The sequence below is a fragment of the Haemaphysalis longicornis genome, unplaced genomic scaffold (genome assembly GCF_048455015.1).
Source record: "Haemaphysalis longicornis isolate Haplotype H1 unplaced genomic scaffold, Haemaphysalis longicornis Haplotype H1 scaffold_3, whole genome shotgun sequence".
Classification (NCBI taxonomy): Eukaryota; Metazoa; Arthropoda; class Arachnida; order Ixodida; family Ixodidae; genus Haemaphysalis; species Haemaphysalis longicornis.
In genome coordinates this window covers 48323223-48345518 of record NW_027526335.1, presented here as the reverse complement: position 1 = coordinate 48345518, position 22296 = coordinate 48323223, and the positions used below count along the sequence as shown (strand labels likewise).

At 46.2% G+C, this 22296-nt stretch overlaps 1 protein-coding gene across 2 annotated transcripts; it reads left to right on the top strand.

Annotated features, from left to right (window-relative positions):
- Positions 1-1367: 1367 nt before the first annotated feature.
- On the top strand, positions 1368-22197 carry LOC144174427 (uncharacterized). Of its 2 annotated transcripts, XM_077703138.1 has the most exons (5): positions 1368-1561; positions 7227-7373; positions 10664-10749; positions 17170-17426; positions 21655-22197. In XM_077703138.1, exons 1-5 carry the CDS (start codon positions 1512-1514, stop codon positions 21697-21699), a joined length of 585 nt encoding a protein of 194 aa, XP_077559264.1. In that variant the 5' UTR covers positions 1368-1511; the 3' UTR covers positions 21700-22197. The 2 variants fall into 2 exon arrangements, 1 of the variants encoding a protein (XP_077559264.1); XR_013323471.1 differs by lacking the exon at positions 10664-10749 and having other exon boundaries at positions 1369-1561.
- Positions 22198-22296: the final 99 nt, after the last annotated feature.

Below are 22296 nucleotides of genomic sequence, written 5' to 3'. Positions count from 1 at the left end.
GCGGTCAAGCATCGGACGTTGACCGAGCGCAAAGAAACAGCAGGGAGAGCGAGCCTGAGTGAAGCAGACGACAAATGCGAGAATCCCTAAGCTGACGTCACGGAGGCGTGCTCCGCAGCGCCGCCTGTGTTCGCGCTCACCGCCAATACACACCCCCTCTATGATTGGCTGAGAAGGCGTGACGTAATTTAAACAGTTGGCGGGAACGATTGCGTCATGCATTGGCAACTTCAGCCTGCGTAAAAGTGACGTAATGCTACGTAACAGCTTGAAAATGGCGGCTGTTTTTGTGGCAAAATACAAGCAAAATAGGGCACAATATTGCCCCGGCTTACGGCGCCGCGAAATGTGCGGCAATTTGCAGCAGGCGCAGTTTCGCATGCGCGCTGTTTAAAGCATGTTTCCTACCGAAACAAATTATAGTTTCAACTGCTTCCAAGTCAGCGATCATGGAACATACAAATAAAATGCAGTATTTTGCTTTTATGTTTGGCAATGAAATAAAAATTATTTGTTTGGCGTAACCGCAACATAAGAGGGCAGTACAGGCCTCTCCATGACAAAGAGAACCCAATGCATGACATTTGTCCATACTTGTCCTAGTGAGCTGTTGGGTCACATGATCGAACTCAAGAGATAAATAACAATGAAAAGTGACTATTTAGTTCATTACAGCGCTGATTGCAGTCAAGCTTGACGAATGAGTGAATCGGCGACATCGGTGCGCTCCGCGGTTATCAGGCGTAGCGCTTCGCTGCTCTTCTGTGTCATAGAAGCGATGGTCGCGGCCGTCTTTTTCTGTGATCACGCCATGTGATCACGCCATAAACATAGCAGCAGACGATGGCGTGGCGGCGGTGGCAGCAGGGAAGGTGATAACGCAACAAAGCTTGCATTGAAGCAGAGAGCCCAGCTATGTTAAAAAAAGCGATTGAAAGAAATAAATAGATACGGTAAAAATTGTGTGATGTTCTTTAGCTCGACATCCGCCTTTCGCTCGCTTTTGGATCAAGGTTACTCGATCGCCTTGTGGTGTTGGCGCCAAATTTGGCCTCCAGAAATGTGTTTTTCTTGTCAGCCTCAGCTACCGTCTTAATTTTTATAGTACATGTCAAGTGTTTTTATATCTTTCTTGCACAATACTTGATACCTTGGTAGCGATCTTTATGAGTGACTCGTCAAATTACACTGCATGTCGCAGCACGTCACTGATTGCTTACGTCGTGCTTACGCGAAAAACATGGGCGAAATGCCGGCAATTTGTGCAGTCGAGAACTCTGGTCGAGAATAGGGCCCCTGAAACACATTTTGAATTTTTCGCAAAATAAATCGGGAAGCGACAAATCCATGCAATGCCACCACAAGCCTATCCGGAAGCCGAGCTGTAGCCGAACGCGCTTGATTTCAGTGCGCGCAGTTGATCGTGCGTTTGGTTAATTTGATCGCGCACTTGCTTGCGCTGCTTCTTTACCTTTTTCCCACCTTCCTTTAATGTAGTAGTTGACATCGTCATGTTGGGAGCTACTACCGAAGCAAAGATGCCGGCGTCGGAAACATTCAGGTAAAAAAAAAAAAAAAAAAAAGCTGGCACCAGCTTGTTTGGCCCGACCGCGCGAAAATCCTCCTCCAAACGAACCGTTCAATCGTAACTGGTGTTTGAGTTACGGAGGTGGGCGATTGTTTCTGAGCGATCTGCCCGAAATAGCTGTGCGGGTATAAAAACCACGTCTTCGTAGGACGAAAAGCCGGGATACGTGCAAGAACCCAAACAAGTAGCGCCGCCGGGAGCGAAACGCAAGCGATGCATATTTGGCGTAAAATACGCCCGGTTGCATTTTCGGTAGTTGAAAGATCCTGAACTAACGGTGCCGAAGATTTCGGTGCACGTTAAAGATCACCGGGTGGTGGGAATGGTCTCTACTACAACGTGCCTCGTAACGTAGGCGCAGCTTCGACGCGCGAAGCCCACAATAAGACCCCTTTTTATAAGGCAGACGACTGCGTAATACCGGTCTTACAGACCGACGACAAAATAAACGTGGCCTTCAAGGCACCACAGTCAGCCGAATGCGCAAGAGTGATTTTTATTATTTGCAAAGCAACACATGTACTAGTCTTTTCAAGCAAGTTTAGTGGCCAACAAAGTTAATAAGCCTTTGGCCTACCATGGCAAACCGAATTATTTCCGCCGACTAATGGCGCGCAGTTTAAATGCCGCACGAGTGAATCATTTGGCGTTACTATACTGTATTAGAATCACCTTTTTGACCCAAAGGCTGCCCAAAAGTTCGATGACTATCAGCTTAAAAGCCCTTTATGTCTTGACTGCCCGTGCAGCCTAGCTGTCAGACAACCGCAGCTTTTAAACACGACTAGGCTGCTGTGCTTCTGTTGATGGCTGGCAGATGAGGCAGCATAAGTTGCATGCGTCATCCGTGTCTCAATCTATAGCTGCAGATTGCAAGAGATGTCTGACCTAAAAGACAACTTCCCTGTGGTGGCATGAGTTAACTTGCCAGTCCCAGACACTAGAGCACTGCACGGGCCGGAATTTCTAGGCCCGGCCCGACCCGGCCCGGTAGAGACACGGCCCGGGCCCGGCCCGGGCCCGACAAGTTTTTAAAACGGGAGCCCGAGCCCGGCCCGAGCCCGACAAATTTTTATAATGTGAGCCCGAGCCCGGCCCGAGCCCGACAAAAATTTAAAATAGCAGCCCGAGCCCGACCCGAGTCCGGTAGAATTTAAATGAAATAAGGCCGTGCCCGCCAGACTTTCTAAGTATCAGCCCGAGTCCAAAAGGCTATAAACATGAGCCCGAAAACGTTTGCTGTTTTTAACCTAAAAGCGTAAGCATAAAGCGACTACATAAAGCAATGAATGGGAAATACTGTGATCACAATAATATAATTAGGATTTTGTTAGTGTTGACTCAACAGACTACGTTTACGTACATTTACTGCTGGATAATTTGACAGCATTTTGCTTTTACTATCTGTTGCTAAAGGAACTCGGAGATTGCGCCACGGGTTCAATTCGGGTTCATACACGAACGCGCCTGAAATTTGAGCAGATGACGTGTCCGCTTTCATGACTTCATTTCTGTTTTTTCCTTCAGTGATGAAGGCAGCATTATTTTGTCTGCGTTTGTTTTCTTTTCTGCCTTGAATCATGGTTTTAAAACTTTTTATCCGAAACATTGGCTCTGCTTTGAAAATTGGTCCCCGAAAATATATGCACGGTTGTGACTACCGCCCATACGAAAACATGTGGGCGTCCGGCGTTCCTACTTTCAGCAAAAGAATGGGGATGTGCGGACCTTGAAGGCAGCAGCTGATGGCAACAAATCTTGTCTGCCTTGCCTCGACATTTTTGGGTGACAACTTGCTTTCCGAAGTGGAGGAACCGCTTCAGTAGGGTTTGGTTTCGCCCTCCACGGACCCGTACCCATAATCTAGTAACGTTGCCCGTACCATCCCGACGACGCTGCGGCCGCGCATGTGCGCTGTGACTGATCCATTTATTTTGTTCGACGACGACTTCGAGCCAGCCCGCCACCACCGGGGGGGGGGGGGGGTTCCGGCAACCGTTCGAGACAAAGCGACGACGCGGGCCGCACGACCCTTCGTGGAACTTCTGTGAGGCGGACCCCGGCGACGGAATCTTTACGGCTCCCAGCCTCAGGGGATGTGTTTGTGTTGTTTTGTGAATGACTGCTTCTCCCCGCGTCTCCTCTCTCGTGCCTATTCCACCAACCCCCATCCTGTACACAGCAGTGTATTCGACGTGTGCACTCAAAATAAAGAGCTGTACTCCCATTCTTCAGTCTCCCGCTTCTTGTGGAGGCCCAGGCGCTTGGAATGCAGGGCCACACGTCGTGACCGACGAGCCGCTTGCTACCACAGAGGTGGCAACAGTAGACAGTGCGAAGTCTATATTGCCATTGTTCTGTTTGTTTTATTTCAAAAAACATGTTGTATTGTGTGTCTGGAGTGCCCTCGTCTGGCCTGCTCTCTCCCACTATATATGCTGCCCAGACTGTCTGTTTTATAATTGATGTGAAGGCTTTCTGAGCAGAATCGTCTATTTATCATGTTTTTTTAACGGCGCCATAGCGACATTGCACTTCGCTTTTTTTTTTCTTTTCACTTAACCTCAAATATCAATGGGAAAACTTCTTGCTATCAACAATTTAGAATTAGCGTCACAACACTGCCGTGCCTCAGGCACTGCTCGGGCCGGCTCGGGCCGGCAAGGCCCGAAACATTTTTCGTTCAAGCCCGAGCCCGGCCCGGGCCCGAGAAAATGTGTGCTACCCGGCCCGAGCCCGGCCCGCGGGCCGGGCCGGGCTCGGGCTTTCGGGCCGGCCCGGGCCCGTGCAGTGCACTACCAGACACTCCACTTGGCCTGTTGTGTTTGGCGCAGCCCTTTTTCATTAAAAGAGCCAGACATCAAGCGGTGACTTTTGTCTGGACTAGCTGCAGCTTGATGTGGGACAGTTGGTGCAACACGACCGAAAAGGTTTAAAGGCACAACAAAACACGGACACGGTGAGCTGAAGTTCAACGGTGATTCAGTTTGATGATTTATTTATTTATTTAATTTTTGTGCAGCGCCACAAGATTTGTATAGGGTCTGAGCTTGCGCCCATTTTATCAGACATGTTTCTGAGTGCTTTTGATCAGTGCGGAAGTGCCAGTCTGGGTGATGGCAGCGACTAAACAATTATTAAACATGTGTATGATTTTGTTGTTATTGTGAATGGTGTCGCAGTGGAAAATGCAGGAGGCACTGTGACCAATCTGTTGACTTGTTTAGGGAGTTGTCTGATGCGCTGAAGTTTTTCAGGTGGGAGATGCCAGTCAGAAACGAAATTTGTTTTCTAGATTTGCTGATTGCGATTCAGGACACCTACGTGTGCTGGCAGGATCACCCGCACGCCAGCAATCGACTTATCCCCTTTGACTGGGCACACTCAAAATTTATAAAAAGAGCCGTAGCTGTTAATTGCCTGACGGCTACATTGAACAGATCGTGTACAAGCCAAGTACAATCCAGCTTTCACCGTCAGAGTGGACGACTCGACGAAGCAGGGTTTCCGTCTTTGGTTTTGTCTGGCATATGTGAGGCACTTTTGCAGGAAGTGAAGCACAAAGGGAAAAATTAAAGGTGTTCCACTCAACGTGAAAGCTGTCAGAAGTGCAGAGCAGTGATTCGCCATAATCGGCTGTAGCGCCGTTGTCCGCCCACTGCTACCACCCAATGCATTTCGAAAATCCCACCTTCGCAGTGCCCGTGCGCCCCTGCCTGAAACAGCGCCAGCAGGAGTTCTGTTCTTTTGTGCTTGCTTTTCCTCCCGCGCGTGCCAGCGTTGCACTGCCACTTCTTTTTGCTTGCTATAGTAAAAACCAACCCAATGAGCGTTCCTAACTAAAGGAACACGGACGCTGCCGGTTAATTACGTATATTTTGCCTCAAATGTACCTGCAGTTTTCTTTGCTCTAAACAATGGGGAGATGTATGACAAGCACCAGCGGTTCACGAGTTTCGAACGCTTATGACTATATAAGCCGCTTGGTTTTCGAAGCCTCTGTGGGATGCCGCAATGACAGCCGCTACGACAGAACGCCATGTGGCTCTACTTGGGTCCAGCGAGTGAGCTACGACGACAAGGCAAGCCCCCAAAGTGCTCTGCACATGAAAAGGAGGGTGAGCAAGGAAAGATAGACAAAAAAGAAGAAGGTTCACGTTATCCCCTACAGGAACCGAGTGTCACATGGCATAAAAAATGTAGCGCAGAGATATGGTGTGAATGTTGCCTTTAGCACGCGTGGCAAGTTGTCAAAGATTTGCCCGATATTGTGAAAGACAAAGGCCCCACAGTCCTCAAAGAAGTATGAGACGCAGACTACTGAGTGCGCAAAGAATGTTTTGTATCAAGTCCCATTCTGCTTCAAAGTTTACATCGGGCAGAATGGTTGCTGTTTTAATAAAACAGCACGGTAACACAATTGGGCTGTGAAAAATAAAGCTGGAGGGCACATATCTGACCATTGTAAAAAATGCAAGTGTGTACCAAGGTGAAAGCAAACAAAATTTTTCCACGAGGCTAGTGATGGGCTTGAGAGAGAAATTACCGAAACGTTCTTAAAGGAGCACTGACACGAAAATTTTATGTGACACTTCTATTGCTTTTATTAATGCTTAATGGCCTGGTGAACCTGAAACAGCACTTCAAATACTTCTTCCCGGCCGCGGCGGCCGCTTTTCTGATGGAGGCGAAAAGCAAAAACGCCCGTGTGTACGAGATTTCGGCGCACGTTAAAGATCCGCAGGTGGTCAAAATTAATCCGGAGCCCTCCACTACGGCGCGCCTCATCGCCTGCGTTGCGTCGGCGCGTTAAACCCTATACAATCGAACTTCAAATACTTCAGCGCGCAATAGTTAATGACATTGAATGGCCTGAAAATCGTTTGTTTCAAATTCCCGCGCTTTCATCCCGAACGGCGCATATGACAGAATCCCTGCCTGACCTCACCGCTTTGTGCGGACGTCACCGGCGCCCGCTCGCCGCTCGTCGGGACGTGCGCATGAAGTGACGTCACGAGCTTTTGACGAGCGCTGCCGCGTTACTTCTTTTGGCTCTCCCTGGATGATGTCACGCTGATGTCCATTTGCAGAGTGCCGCTCCGCGCGCTACTCCGTCGGCGCGATAACTGAGATCCAATTGAACTATGTTCTTCGCGTCGCAGGCAGCTCATATTTCGGCCAGGGTATTCTGTTGAGTGAAGGAAGCGAATTGTGCAATAATATTAACGCTGAAAATTGGTGTCAGTGCTCCTTTAACCAAAAAAACCGGGCCACAAGTGAATAAGCAATCCATCTAGTATTGCACTTTTAGCAAGAGAGACTGAATTCCTGCATAGCAGACCAGAATGCAATGGGTGACGTTATGCGTGAATAACATATGAATGCAGTTTTTTCATTCATAAATTTCAGTTGGCAGTGGTACCTTATCTGTCTCATTTGCTTTCTCGTCGTGTCCTCGTTTTGCTGCGCCTTTAAACCTTCTCAGTCATGGCTTTTGTCATTTGACGCATTCATTGGTTTGAACATTTGTCTGCTTAGAACAGGAAGGGCTGCAAGTTTTTGTGTCAGATGTGTGTTTTTGCTCCGTTTTCGCAACAACCGATCTGACTGTCCATTGCATGTCCTCATGCTCTACCAGGTGGTGCATCAGAAGGCAGATGAAGCAGTCAGGCATGTCCAGACGGTACGGATGGAGTCAAGACTCAGGGCAGTCACGTTCGAGTGCACGTGCGGCGGCCCCTTGGAAACTAGCGTCAAGGACTGCAGAATTTGACTCTAAGCAAAGGTGAGAACACGGAACTATGCAAATCGCAGGGGCAAAATCAAAGTAAAATATTATAAAGGTGAACTGAAGAGACCATCAAAAAATATTCGTTCAGCATGTCGGATGCTCGACCCCAGCGTTTGAAACGTGTGCAGCTGGTTCGGAGTTCCACAGAGGAGGACGGTGCCAAACCTATTTAGGGGACCCGACTGGGTCTGAAGGACAACTGTTCGCCCTCCCTTATTTTCCTTGCACTGGTTTGATGCCTTGTGCTGTGAGCAAAATAAAAAAAAACTTGAAACACTTGCACAATGTACAAGTTGAGTTACAACTGCAGTTTGGTCTTGTGAGAGACGTCGTTAACAAGCTTAGCAACCAATTACGCATTGCCATCCAACCTAAGGTATGGTGAAAAAAACCATACACACTGAAAGCAGAGAAAGACGCTCATTCACGTCACAAACGAATGGGTGAGAAGTGGGAGGGAGTATCGCCATCTTCGGAAGGCTCGACAGTCAGCTCAAAAGAGAATCAAATACCAGTGCCACGTGAGGAGTAGACTAATGCTGTATTGCAAATGTAACTTTATGCCAACACATTGTTACGGGAAGCAGCACTGGACACTGGCACATAGCTCCGAGGATCCCATGCCGCCGCCGAAACACCGGGTGGCACGGATTTACTTCGAGCTGTCATGGCCGCATTGTGAATAGATTCCTTGGCGCTGTAAATAGATCGTTTCACCACTAACCATCACTCGTCTTTTCAGTCCTGCCACCGGGTAACAATATTGTCGAACCAACCACCCTCGACATGTGGTCAGACCTAAAGTGAGGTCGACAGCATCCTGTAGCATTATCTGCAAAGTCAATTGGTGGGGGAAAAAAATGACAGTGACCGTGTGGAAGCTAGGTAGCCTTTCTGGCCTTTAGCATACCCCTTAACCAGTTCGCACATCCCCTTGTCCCTGTCCTGCCAGTGTGCATGTATCGTCCTGCTACAGTAATACCAGTACCACATGTACATGAAAAATGACATTGTTTAAGGCCTTCAGATATCAAATGACATTATTTGGGCAGCCCATGCTACACGTGAAAACGCAAAGGTATTCAGTGTGTTAGGCATGATGGTGGTAATGACCAAAAAGAGAAATGCGCTCATATTTTGGGAGTTTTTAACAAAAAGAAAAAAGTCTTACAAGGGTAAAAATGTTTTTTTGTGAAAGAAAACGTTATGAGAAGTAGTATTTTCTAAAAAAAATGGTGTGAGCCATTTCTAAAAGTGGCTTCAGCAGCTGCATGCCATCGCCTGCCAGCGGTAGCCATATCCGAAAAATTCAAAACGACGAGTGACACGATGTTTTGCCTCTTGCCGCTGTTTTAGTGAACTTCATCTTTCTCAGAAATTCACCACCAAGAGTGCACAAAAAATCGTATAATTTCGAAGTTCAGCTACGTTTCCGCGTCAGAACTCTAGTGCTGAGAGTGTCGTTGGTTTCATTTGGTGCTCATCACCGTTCGAGAGTAGTCAGATTTAAGGCGTTCAGGCGTATGAGTTGTGCGGAACTCCTCAAACGAAAAATGACATCAGAGCGAATGGCATTAGATTGTTGCAGGTAGCAGCGAATTAATGGCATTAAAGCTTAAGGCTTAAGCACTTAATGTTATTTTTCGTGTACGTGTGGCATGGGCATAAACTTCTTTCTACACGTGCTTCCACAGTGTTCGCCGATGCTTGGCCCATCGTTACATCAAAGCATGGGACACATAAGTGGTGACTCCCATTGGGTGGGGCCTTTGTAATTCAGTCACATGGGCAATATGGATTAACAACCTATAGGTACGAGCTGGTTGGTACTCCATTATAACTCTATTAAGCACAGCAAAGGAAACACAGGTCATTTCGAAAGCACAGGACACGCTCAACTGACACTTAGCAGTCATTCGAGCATGTTCTTCTTTTCTATTTATATGTCCCATTATAGTTATTAAAATTCAGTTGTAAGTAGCGTTGGTCCTTATCTCCCATGTCCTAAGTTTTTTTTTTTTTTTTTGCTGCACTTAAAGGGGCACACTGATGGGCTTAAACCAAAAATGTTTATTTTTTTATTTTTACAGTTATGATGATAAATATTGGAGGACGTATGTAGTTTTTCATTATGATTATGGGTATAAAATTTGTTTTTGTGTAAAACGACTACATTTATATTTAATCGGATTTTTTTGACAGCTTTTGTAAAAAAAAAAACTGCTGGAGTGATGCAGCTGAACAAGTCACCAGTGAAGTGTGCACGAATCAAGGAGTGCAATAAGGCTACCAGTATCGTTCTATCTGGTCTGCAGCAGAAGTTACGACCATTTGAAGTTTGGGCTTGGAAGGTGGGAACCAGAAAAACCGGTTTTGCCACGAGACAAACCGGTTTTGACAAAACCACGCTACCCGCAGATTCTATGGGATAAATATTCCCTAAAAAGCCACCCATGCAGCTGCCTCCGTAGCGCTGTGGTATAGTACTTGGATTCAAACGTGAAGGCGCAGGTTCGAGTCCGACATTGCGATGTTCTTTTGTTTTTTTAGCTTTCGCAATTTTTCGGTCATTATGATTTTTTTAATGTTTTTCTTACTCTGATTTTTACTTTATCAAGAGATCGACGTGCAGGACTTCTATAATGGGTTGAATTACGTTTAACATAGATGTGTTCTGTGTCAATGGGCTGGGTTAGATTACCTAGGTTTGTTGCAGTTGGGCTGGATTCAGGTCAGTTACGAAGCGTTCGGTCAGGTTACGTTAGGTTCGGTGAGGTTATGTTGTTTCAGGTTACGTTGGGACATAATATTATTCAGTAAATTTTAGGCCAGCCAGCTTTTACGGAAACTGCCGGGAGAATTTCTCGTTGCCGTGAGATTGGATGCAGCCTATTTTTAATGCCTTTGTTACCAAAACTCAATCGCACCATGCCTAAACGTCAATTTAATTAAAGTTTTTACAAGAATGCCATATAAACTTCAGTGTTTCAATTCAATATAAGCCAAATACAAACTTATCACCCCGATATTGCTCAAACTGATGGCCTAATTTTTAATTACTCGTGGCCATAAGCGTCCCCTCACTCACATGCCAAATACATCACATAATGGCTTTGATGGCGTTGCATTTAGGTCCGGTAACAAACTTCCACTTGTTGCTCAAATTCGCGTCAGGTGGATCTGGCTCATTTCGGGGGGGGGGGGGGGGGGGGGGGAAAACAAAACAAAAAAAAAACACTCGAAGTGTTCACTCATCCTCATCGTCCCGCTCGTGTACATTTCAGGATGAAGGCCTCTCCCTCATTTCTCCAGCCGTTCCCTGTCTTGCAAGTACCCTTGTCCAGTCTTGACCTCCAATCCCTCCTTCTGGGTAAGGGTCTTTCTCTGCTTCTAGCTCCATCTCTTGGCAGCCACTCGGATACCCTGGCGGTAGTCGGTTCTGTGAATTACATGCCTAGCCCGAGTGCACTTCTCTTCCTCAATTTCAACTACCGCAACTCTACGCGAGTTTGTTTTCTAATACAGAATGCTAAGTGTTCCTCCATCCCCCTTCCCTCCACTGCCCGAGTTTTACTTCAAGGCGCTTAGGCTTCACATTTTTGCCCCATAAGCCATCCCTGGCAGTATGCATTGGCTGTATACCTTTCCTTTCAGTGGTAGATGCCGAATTTCATTTTCGCAGTTGAAATCGGCACTGTCAACTTGTTTAATATAATTATATTCATCGACCTCTTCAAGCATTCCTTTACCTACACTGAAGATGAGGATTTCCGCATTTCCGCTTATTCGAATCATTCATGTGCTCTATTTAAATGGTGATGGTTAAGGGGGAACACGGGTCTTAAAACAATTTCTTTTAATTTTCAAGTAAACTTTGTGAAACTCGTCAGCCTTGCTGTTTTTTTCCCACTGATTTCGAATATGCCATTGTTTTTTTTCAGTTGGTCAATTAGTTCCCAAGATAATTAGGGATAATTAGCCATTTTTTATGAAACAATAGACAAAACAGTGTTGGTCATAAAATTGTAATTTTCATATTTTCCAACAATATGAACCCTGATGAGTGTAGTAATCAAAGAAAATTTTTGATGCATCTCTTGGAACTAATTTTAGTGCTCATTAAACTTTGGTGTTTGAAATGGGCACTCAAAATGGTTCCTTGCTACTGGTGCCACCAAGGTTTAATGAGCTGTAAAATTAGTTCATGAGACATTGTGCAACTTTCCCATTTTTTGTGGCAGTATGTATCTGAGCCTGAATCACCAGATGGCCTGGCAACCTCCGAGGGGCATCTGAAGTGGACGGCACCTACGGAAGCACTCGAGTTTCGCTGCCTGTCACTGTCGCCTCTGTAAGTGTTCCCGTTTTGTTCTTACTGAACCAGGCAAAACCTACCCTGGACAAGGAGCATCTATTACCTCCAAAGGAACGTGGCGCCTTTTCCTAAGCAGAAGTTCTGTGCTCACTACTCAAAAAGACACAAACGCAGGATTCAAGTTCAAGGGAACTTCCGTTGTGTGAGAGACACAGCCGCTACGGTGCATGAAGAAGACATGCTTTGTCAGAACTGTTTCCGCCGTTTTAAAGAGGGTACCCGAAGCACGCCAGAGGAATTTCACCTCGCAATTGACAACTTTCAGCCTGGAGAAGTTGTTGTCGCAAACCTAAATGACTTCGTCAGCAGGCGCTTAGTAGTCTCGCCACTAAAGGGACCAAATGCTGTGCGGAAGCGCCTCAGGGCTTCCTACGTGAAGAGGAAGCAGGAGGAAATTCATGATGACATGGTCACTGAAATCAACATGAACATTCGGGCGGCGTATAATGTCCCAGGCACATCCACAATGCCACACGGAAGCTGCAATGACTGTGACAAAAGGCAGCATGCGCCACGCACCTCCTTTCAAATGCACCTCCTTTCAGGAGCGGTGCCGCTTGCTGACTTTGCTGCCACCCGCCATGACCGCAAAGGAAGTGCAAAGGGTAATCCCAGAGGCATCTAGGCGCATCATCAAGAAGTAAAAAGAACTCGCAGATTCTCAAGGCGTGCGGTCTACCGTGGAGGCCTACAGTAGACACAGAGTGAGTGAACAAGACATCCATACAGTGCTCTCTTACTACACCGCTGATGAACTGGACTGCTCAAGGCGAAGCCCCAACAAAAAGGATGTGGTCCGCGCTAAGGTCGACGGTGAGCAACAATGGACGTCTAAGCGCTTCATGACATGCTCCTTGCAAGAAGCTTACTGTATATACAAGCTCGCTCACTCTACTTCCAGAGTTGGGATAACTAAGTTCATTTCACTGCGTCCTAACTGGGTAAGGTGCACTCCATATTGCCAGGTACGTGTGTGCATATATTGCACCAACTTTCACCTGGCCCTAGTAGCCCTCCAAAATGCAAGTGGACGTTTGTTTTCAAGTGAAATTGTGCAGGACCTTTACACATGTCCGCAGCCTACAGCCACGTGTTTTGTTGGAGATTGGGAACGCTGCCTGAAAGCGGAAAACTTGACCTTGGACAAGCTCTGTATTGACTTTGAAGAGGAGGTGGTCATGGCTTCCTGGGAATCTGGCTATCTTATTAAAAAAACGATGACCACCCCTACATACCTTGAAGAGCACCAAAGGTTGACTGAAAAATTGGTGCCACACAACTTCACAGGATGTGTGCAAGCCAGAGCAATACGTGATGCGAAGCAGAACTGCGAGAGGAGCGCGGTAGTGCTACACTTTGAGTTTGCTGAGAACTGGACGATTGTGCTGCCCGACGAAGCACAAGGTCACCACTGGCACAAAAGGCAAATAAGTGTATTCACTTGTATTGTAATGTCCAGAAAGACGACAAGGAATTTTGCCATCATTTGCGACGACCTTAGTCATGACCTTACCTCGGCAAAGTTGATGCGGCTCACTCAAACTCACTAACAAATTTTTTTCCGAATCACCACTCACTCAAACTCAGACTCATCGCTTAGCAGCACATCTGCGCTCACTTAAACTCAAACTCACAGTGCGCGCAAAATTCGGAACTCACTCGGGCTCAAAACTCAAAATGTACTCAAACTCAAAATGTACTCAGCACTCAAAATGTGCTCAAAACTCAAAATGGACTCAGAACTCACTCGGTCTCAGGCGTACTGAAACTCAGTCGGGCTCAAACTCACCATGCTACACTAGCCTCACGCTCACTCAAACTCAAACTCACGTGCGAGTTTGAGTCCAAACGAGTCTGAGTGAGTGGACTCATGAGTGAGTCCGCCGACCTCTGGTCATGACTCTGCGCATGCGTGCTTGGCCCTCATCAAAATCAAGCAGCATCTCGAAGACAACGCACCATTATACATCATGCTTACATATGTAAGTGATGGTGCTGCTGCCCATTTTAAAAACAAATACCGGTTCCACGAGATGCAGAGCAGTGAATGTAAGGAGACGAAGTGGATTTTCACCTCCACTGGACATGGAAAAAATGCGTGCGACGACGTGGGTGGCCTTGTGAAGCACCAAGCTACGGCGCAGAATTTGCGTTCAGCGGCCGATGAAGCCATACAAAGCGCAAAGGAGTTCGTGGACACGCTTGCAGGAAAAGTGAAAAATGTCATCCTGATGCATATGGACAACAGCGAAATCGCCACATTCAGAGAGATGAACAAAGAGGAGTGGAAAAGTGTCAAGCCAGTACCCGGCATCCAGTCTTCTCACATGTGGAGGAGTGTGACACCACATGAAGGAAATTTTATGTATACAGCACGCAACGCGGCAGGGTTCGCACAGGTCCTTGAAAACCCTTGAATTTAGAAGTGTCAATTTCAAGGCCTGGAAAGTCCTGGAATTTTTAAATGGTCCTTGAATACCCTTGATTTTTCTGGAGAGAATCAATGGCCCTGCCTTTTCACAAGAATTTAAAGTGTTTTTCATGGATTTTAGGTGTTAACAAATGTAAAGAAACATTGTAACAATCAAGTGTCAGTGTATTGCGTGAAATTACAAGTTTGGTGGATTTTCATTATTACAAGGCAACATTGGGAGCAGGCACTTGTCAATCCAATCCATATCATGATACAATCCAGTGAAAGCCAGCTTCTGTTCTCTATCTTGCATCTTCCATCTAGTCTGTGCCTCATACGCTCCATCTACGTTTGCTTTTACGTGCAAATGGTGGACGTGCACATAGTTCATCCTGCCTTGAAGCAACACTTGCTCCAGCTGATGCTCTTGCTGACAAAACGGGAGATGCAGGCAACATGAACTAAGTTTCGAAATCAAACAGCCTCAGAAAAACACAAAGAAAAAAGAAAAACCTGTAAATACCAGCCATGAAATAAAAAAAATAAAGCTGGGGGAGCATTCACGAACCTGTTAGCGCCTATCTAAATGTGCACTAATGTGCTTAGGAATTGGGCAATAACGGAATTTTGCATTGTGTTGAAAAAGTTGTAAATAATCCCGTATAAAACATTAGATGGGGGACTTGGAAATGTGTTTTCTGGTCCTTGAAATTCCTTGAATACCCATGAATTTTTTCTTTTGAAGCCTGTACGAACCCTGCGCGGACTGAGTGGCAGCGACGATTTTGAACAGAGGTTGTGGACGCTTTCAAGGACCTTTAAAGGACCAAGCGGCACCTTCCTTTTAACATTTATGGATCCTATGTTAAAGTACAAAGTTTTGTAGGGGTATAAAAGTTTGCCTTTCTTTCCCTTTCTGAGGACACAAATCAGGATTTTAAAAAGCGAATCATTCTATAATTCTCGGCAGCCTAAATGGCGGATAATTGAAAAAGCTTGTCTTTCAAATTAGAACTTGACACGCAGCAGACAAAATGAAAATACACCCTGACCACGACGACTGCCTGCCCCACCTATGTACCTGCAGTGTGGCTACTTGTTTGCAACAGGGCTAACTTTACATTATTTGTGATTAAGCAAAATCAGAAATGTAAAATATGGGTTTCGGACAGGAAATTTATGAAAAAATGGCACATTGTTATTGCCGCAGAAAATTGAACATATAGGAACTGTTGAGTCAGCATGAATACTAAGAAGTTGTTTTATGAATACCGCAATTAACAAGTTGAAGTATGGCTAAATATGATTGCACAGACCAGTTTTTTTTGTCATTCACATAATATTTTTTGAAGCTGTAAGAACAGTCCCAATTATTTGCTTGTGTTCATTGCGCGCTGCTATTCTCCTATCGATCGGACAAAAACTCGTGTCGGATATGACTTCATTTTCCTAAGTTACAACAAAAATAATGCAATACATTTTTACTACTTCAGAATATTCATTCATTGAGGCACAGTTTGGAAAAATTTCAAGAAAATTGAGACAAAATTTTTTTTAAATCACGTCGAAAGTTTGCTTTTTTTTCAGATTTTCATTTTTCTGTGTACTTGGCAGCATTTCGAAAAGTTTGGTTTCTACAGAAATGAAAAGGGAACAAAATGTTCACCTGCCTTTGGTAAACTACTAGACAAAAAAATTGAGAGCTCAGACTTTAAGCCAATGTGTAAATTTTTTTTTCAAAAGTTCCATTTTTGAGAACGACATTGCTTTTCCGACTAATTTCGGGATGATATTTTCTGAAGATATGCGAGTACGAACCAGTCAAGCTTACTGAATTCAACAGAAAAGTTTGCAAATATTTGGTGCAAGAAATATGAAGATTCAGAAAATTTTTCTTCTTGTTTTATAGGCCACCAAAGTTGCCACGCCAGGCACACTGAGAAGTGGCCTTGCCCAGTCGTGTCCTACTATTTTTTCTCTTAGTTCACCAAGTATGGTGTTCCTCGCTGAGATAGTGTCAGATCCTCGGTGAGGACACAATATTGTGTGCACGCTAAAAGCTTCGCTCGAAACAAAAATTGGTCATGGCACCACTTCGGCTGTGCTTATGTGAACACACCCCTGAGCAAGAGCAACCTTCTGTCAGTTAATTTGGGTGGTGCACTGATTAAATTGGTTGGCACTTGGATTAAATTCGCTGGCGCCTGGATTAAATTGTATGGCGATCGGACTAAACTGAGCGGGCAAACCTGCAGTAGTTTGGGTGAAATGCTTCAAGCACGCTGCCCAAATGACTAGTGATGGCTTGTCACACGTAAACTGGGGCTAAGAGCTACCACTTGCATCAGCCAAACAGCAGAAAAACTGCCCCTAAGCTCTGCTAAAATCTGGGTTCGTAACTTGCACCTAGCCTCGTCTCAATTCAACAGCAGAGCTCCGGTTTTTTAAAGTGCAGAGCACTTTAGGGGCCTGCCTTGCCGTAGCTCCCTCGCTGGACCCAAGTAGAGCCACACGGTGTTGTGTCGTCGCAGCGTAACCCAAAGGCTTCGAAAGCCAAGCGGCTTATATAGTCATAAGCGTTCGAAACTTGTGAAACGCTGGCGCTTGTCATACATCTCCCCGTTGTTTAGTTGTTTAGCGCAAACAAAACTGCAGGTACATTTGAGGCAAAATATACGTAATTAGCTGGCAGTGCCCGCATTGATTTAGTTAGGTACACTCGTTGGGTTGGTTTTTACGATAGTAAGCGAGAAAAAGTGGCAGTGCAACGCCGGCATGTGCAGGGGAAAAAGCAAGCACAAAACGAGCAAAACTGCCGCTGGCGCAGTTTCAGGCAGGGGGCGCGCGGGCACTGCGAGGGCGGGAAATCGGATTTGCATTGGGTGGCAGCAGCGAACGGATAACGGCACTACAGCCCATTATGGCGAATCACTGCTCTGCACTTCCGACAGCTTTCACGTTGAGTGAAACGGCTTTGATTTTTTTTCTAAAACATTTTGCAGGTAATCACGGCGTGTGCCATACCTACAGCAATACGTATCATGACTCATGTGGAGGGAGAGACGTGATCGGTCACTTTGTGTCCAACACTGACCACACTTACAAGCTGTGGTACTTGGGGCCTCTACTCACCGGTCAACGGGAACACACTGGCTGTGAGTCTGCTGTACAAACCAGACTGCTCAACGGTGAAGATGCTGCCCCCCTGAGGAGATCTGTGTCTTCCGCAATCGTCACTTTGGCGATGAGCTCCTGCAAGGTATGGCCATGTTTTCTTGTGTCACTGCCTGGTTTATTTCACCACATTTTATGAGTGTGCCATGTTTGCTGGCTAAAATACTGCTGCAAACGAGATAACAACAGCGTAAAGAGTTGTCTTATCATCTACTGTCTCGTACCGTTAATTTTAGCGGTACTTGTGAGATCACACAAAATGTACAGCTAGGCTAACAGAGCTGGCATGACTTATATAAGATTTCAGGTTGAAAAACCAGACCGACAAAGTCTGGTTTCAAGAAACCGCACGGCGGAAAGAAGGCAGCTGATGAGCTACAAAGCTTACCATGCTGAGTGTCAATAGAACGCAAACAACAGGACCCAAGTGGTGACTGATGTCATTCTGCGGCACCGTGTGGCTAAAAATTATATGGAAATCGTGATGCGAGCTCTTGGTACGACATTCCAGTGCTTATGGGTGACCTGGCTCTGACAATTGCAACTTTTTACAGAAAACGCCAGGGAAGACAGCAGTAGGTTTCTGTGAACACGTCCGAAATCCATGGCAGCCCGGTCTGGCTTTTTTGAAGTTTAGCAGTGATCAATGCTAGGTGTCAAGCATCGGTAAGAGAGAGTGAGAGAACAATTTTATTTTGGATCCACTTACAATTCGTACTGAGTAGCGCGGTCTCCCAAATCATCGGTTTTGTTATTTACATCGATGAAAGAAGCCTTTGTCACTCCTTGTATTGTTCTACGATTCTATTCACGCCCTCATCCCACACATTTTAACACGAAAGTGTTTTTTGCCGGGGTCCACCAGATCTAACTGACGTCATATCCGTCAAGGAAATGACACCTCCAGAAAAACTTCAATTGACGCAGCTGCACCGGGATTCGAGCCACGAACTCTTTCATCGCAATGGGAGGAACGAAACGTGCTCCCGACTGCGCTATGAAAAGACGTGTCAATAGGATGACGAAAGCGCCTATATCTGACTGACTAAACAAACTTTATTGAGGAGTAGGAAAAGGAAAGAATGGGGTAGGGGATAGAGGGAGTGGAACTTATGGGTGGAACCCTAGGTCCAGGGCCCCAGTGGCTAGTGCGCGTGTCTTCGCTCTCTCCAGCAGGTTGAGTTGGTCCTGTCAGGGCCGCTTGCCAGGGCCGCCTTCCGCGTATCCAGTGTAGTAGGCTGTGTTGAGGTGTTGCTGGTGCCTGTTCCCCATATTATTGGGGAACGGGCGCCATGTGGTGTGGAACAGCGTGGCTGTCTCGCCGCATTTCTTACAGTATTCGTCAAGGTCTCGATTTTGGCGTCGCAGCATCCTGTACCATCTGGATCTGTGTATGTATGTATTGGTCTGGATCTTTTGCAAGATTTGCGTTTCCGAGGCCGTGAGGTCTTTGTGTGGACGTGAATATTGAACCCTCAGTTGCCGGGCTATGCATAGAGTTTCACCATAGGTGGGCGCCGTGTAAGGACGCCTGATGGTCCCGTCGGCTGCGTGCTATGTGAGTGCACATGCAGCCGCATTGGCCGCCTCATTCCCTTCCAGTCCTTCATGTCCCGGGGTCCATGAGACATTGTGGAACTTTCCCATTTTTTCCGGCAGTATGTATCTGAGCTGTTTCGGTATTCTGCTAGTGGTGATTATAGTCTTACCGCATCTTGGGAGTCCGTTACGATGTTAAGGCTTCTTTGTTCGTTTTCTCCCAGCCGAATAGCCCAAAGTATTGCACCCACTTTGGCTTGTTTGACTGTGGCGTTTCTCTGGGAGAGGCAGTCTAAAATTTCTCCTTCTTTGGTGGTTACCACCGAGACCATCGTAGTGGCATTGTAGCTTGCTGCGTTGACATACGCTGTATTGTCATGATTGTTAAATCTCCGGATGAAGTCCGTCCTAGCCTTCCTTCTCTCTTTGTTAACATCATCATACGAAGTACCTACAAGGGAGCCCTAAACCTTCCCCGTTTCACCGCAACTGAGAAAATGAATAAACTGGGCCTTTGTAACACCACTGCAGAAATAAGGGATTCCACCCTCTCAGCTCAGAAACGTCTGGGGAAGACAAAAGCAGGACGAGCCGCACTGTGGGCAGTTGGAGACCCACCGGAACGAGAAATCCTAAAGCAGGAGCGCTATCTAGTGCCAGAGCAGTGGAAACACATAGAGACCTTGGCCCTCCCTACGAGGATTCCCCTTATACCCTTTCTTTCAGATGGTGCAATCTAGAAGAGGTGAAGCGAAGTAGTGCATCATGACGCTAATGAGTGCCGACTGTTGGCACCTCGGTGATAGCGCCTACGTGTACAAGGGACGCGCAGCATAAGCTGCGGAGAAGCCGGCTTGCGGATGTCGCGCTCGTGGCTCGTGATGCGGTCCACTGCTCTTTTCGCTGCAGCGAACCGTGTGTTCACCAAACGATTCGTTGACAACCAGTTTGGTTTCGTTCACACGGACGGTTTGCGAGCGCCTGTGGTTGCAGTCAAATTTATACAATGCTGCGGCGCATGCAATCCAGTGTCTAACGTTGATGCGCATAACGGTGTCATTCTGACAAAATATAAATAGCGTTGTGCTAGTTCATTGATTGATTGATTGTAGGGTTTAACACGCCGACGCAACGCAGGCGATGAGGCGAGCCGTAGTGGAGGGCTCCGGATTAATTTTTACCACCTGGGGATCTTTAATGTGCGCTGTAATCTTGTACACACGGGCGTTTTTCCTTTCCGCCTCCGTCAGAAAAGTGGCCGTCACGGCCGGGAATCGAACTCGCGACCTCGTGCTCAGCAGTGCCACGCCTTAGTTACTGGGCCACTGTGGCGGGTAATGTGCAAGTTCATATCTATGCACAATAAGCATTCAACTGCTGCTGTGAAGGCACATTTCACTTTCGTGTTTTACCGGTTCTTGAGGAAGAGCGAACAACCACATTTTTTTTGCTTCCCCCCCTGTAGTGCACATGTCGAAAGTAAGCTATCACTAGTCATTTCTGGCTGCCCACTTTTACAAATTGCCTCACCAGCAACTTCATGTTTGCGCGTGTGCCCTTTGAGTTGTTAAGCATTTCAGCTTGAAGTAATTGTAATTCCATGCAGGGTACCATAGCTCGGTCAGACTGCGGAAATTTATCCAGCTGTTGTTGGACTGTGGAGATAATCCAGCTCAGGCATGATACGAGTGTCTGCACATCACGAGTAGGCTGTTCAAATCCCAACTTCTTGAAAGAATGAGCATCATCGTCAGCTGAGTAAATCACTGAACTTGTCACCCATTCAGTAGCAGAGCACAAACATACCGTTGTCACTGCTGTTGCAGCAACGGTCGGATCTATTTGTGTTAGATCCACTGTTATATTCGTGCCACACGTACACGAAAAATGACATTAGGTGTTTAAGGCCTTAAGATAACGAATGACATTATTTGGGCGGGTGTGCTATACACGAAAACGCAAAGGCATTAAGTGTGTTAGGCATGATGGTCATAATGATCAAAAAGAGAAATGCACTCATATTTTAGAAGTTTTTAACGTAGAGAAAACTGTCTTGCAAGGGTTTGAAATGTTTTTGTCAAAGAAAACGTAATGAGAAAAAACGTTTTCTGAAAAATGGTGTGAGCCGTTTCTAGAAGCGGCTTCAGCAGCTGCCGTTGTCTGCCAGAGGTAGCCAAATCCGAAAAATTCAAAACAGATGATACATACCAGGTTTTGCCTTTTTCCGCTGTTTTAATGTTCTTCGTCTTCTTCGGAACTTCGCCGCCGAGAGCACAAAAAATCGTCCTATTCAAAGTTCAGCTACGTTTCCGTGTCAACACTCTGGTGCTGAAAGTTTCATGTTTAAAGCGCAGACGGACGATACACAAGAAGAGGACAACGTCTGTCTGCCCTTAAAACATGAATCAGATCCAACTAGCTCAACTTTGCATTCTACTGAGATTTTCGTTGGCTGCATTTGGTGCTCGTCGCGTTTGAGAGTAGGCAGATTTTTTAATATGGCGTTTGTGATGGCGAAGGAGAGTTGTGCGGAACTGCCTAAACCAAAAATGACATTAAAGCGAATGGTATTATACTTTTGCATGTGGCAGCGAATTAATGGCATTAAGCACTTAATGTCATTTTTCATGTACGTGTGGCATGGGTATAATTCTTTCGTGTGCCCACAATGCTCAGTTTTTCTTGTTTCCAGTGGGGTATCAGGCATTATTTGGCATTGTTACCTCGGACAGACAACCAGAATTCTTTTCATTGTTTTTTATGCACCACTGCAGGTTGAGAATGTCCACACCGTGACAACACTGCAAACGACGTCCTAGGACCAAGGACACAAACTGGCCTTGGTGATCATTACCAAGCACGCTTCAATGTGCCTCCATTGCGATGGCGTGATCAGGCAACTTCAACAATCCTCAGCCATCGACTGTGGTCGACAATGAATGAATGAATGAATGAAGACAGCCCAGGTGCTGCGCATACTTTCCAAAGTCTAAGAGCTAACGGCAAAACACCTTGACCCCCACTCTACAGTAGACAGCCAGCCACAAGCTGGATTGCATGCAACAGCTGTTCTGCAAGCCAACACCTGCCTCTATATCAGCTAGCCAGTGCATCTACAAGTTCCAAATGCAGTGCTAAGCTCTCTTCTACCATCAAACTGTTCGTTCCTATGAAGTCACCTTGTTATCACTGCCTGATCATCAAGGGATGCTTTTGTAGGGTGCAACAGTCAACAGTTGGGAGTGCGTACTGTAGGATGCTGGTAAAATATGTCGCTTTGTTTCACAATAAAGGGAAATTTACCTGCTTTTGCGGAATATGCTCACTGAATCAAACTTTGCCGGTCCAGGCACTTTCCTTGCACTTTGTCAGGCATGTACATTAAAGGGATATGGACCCAAGCAGGTTCGTTGCAT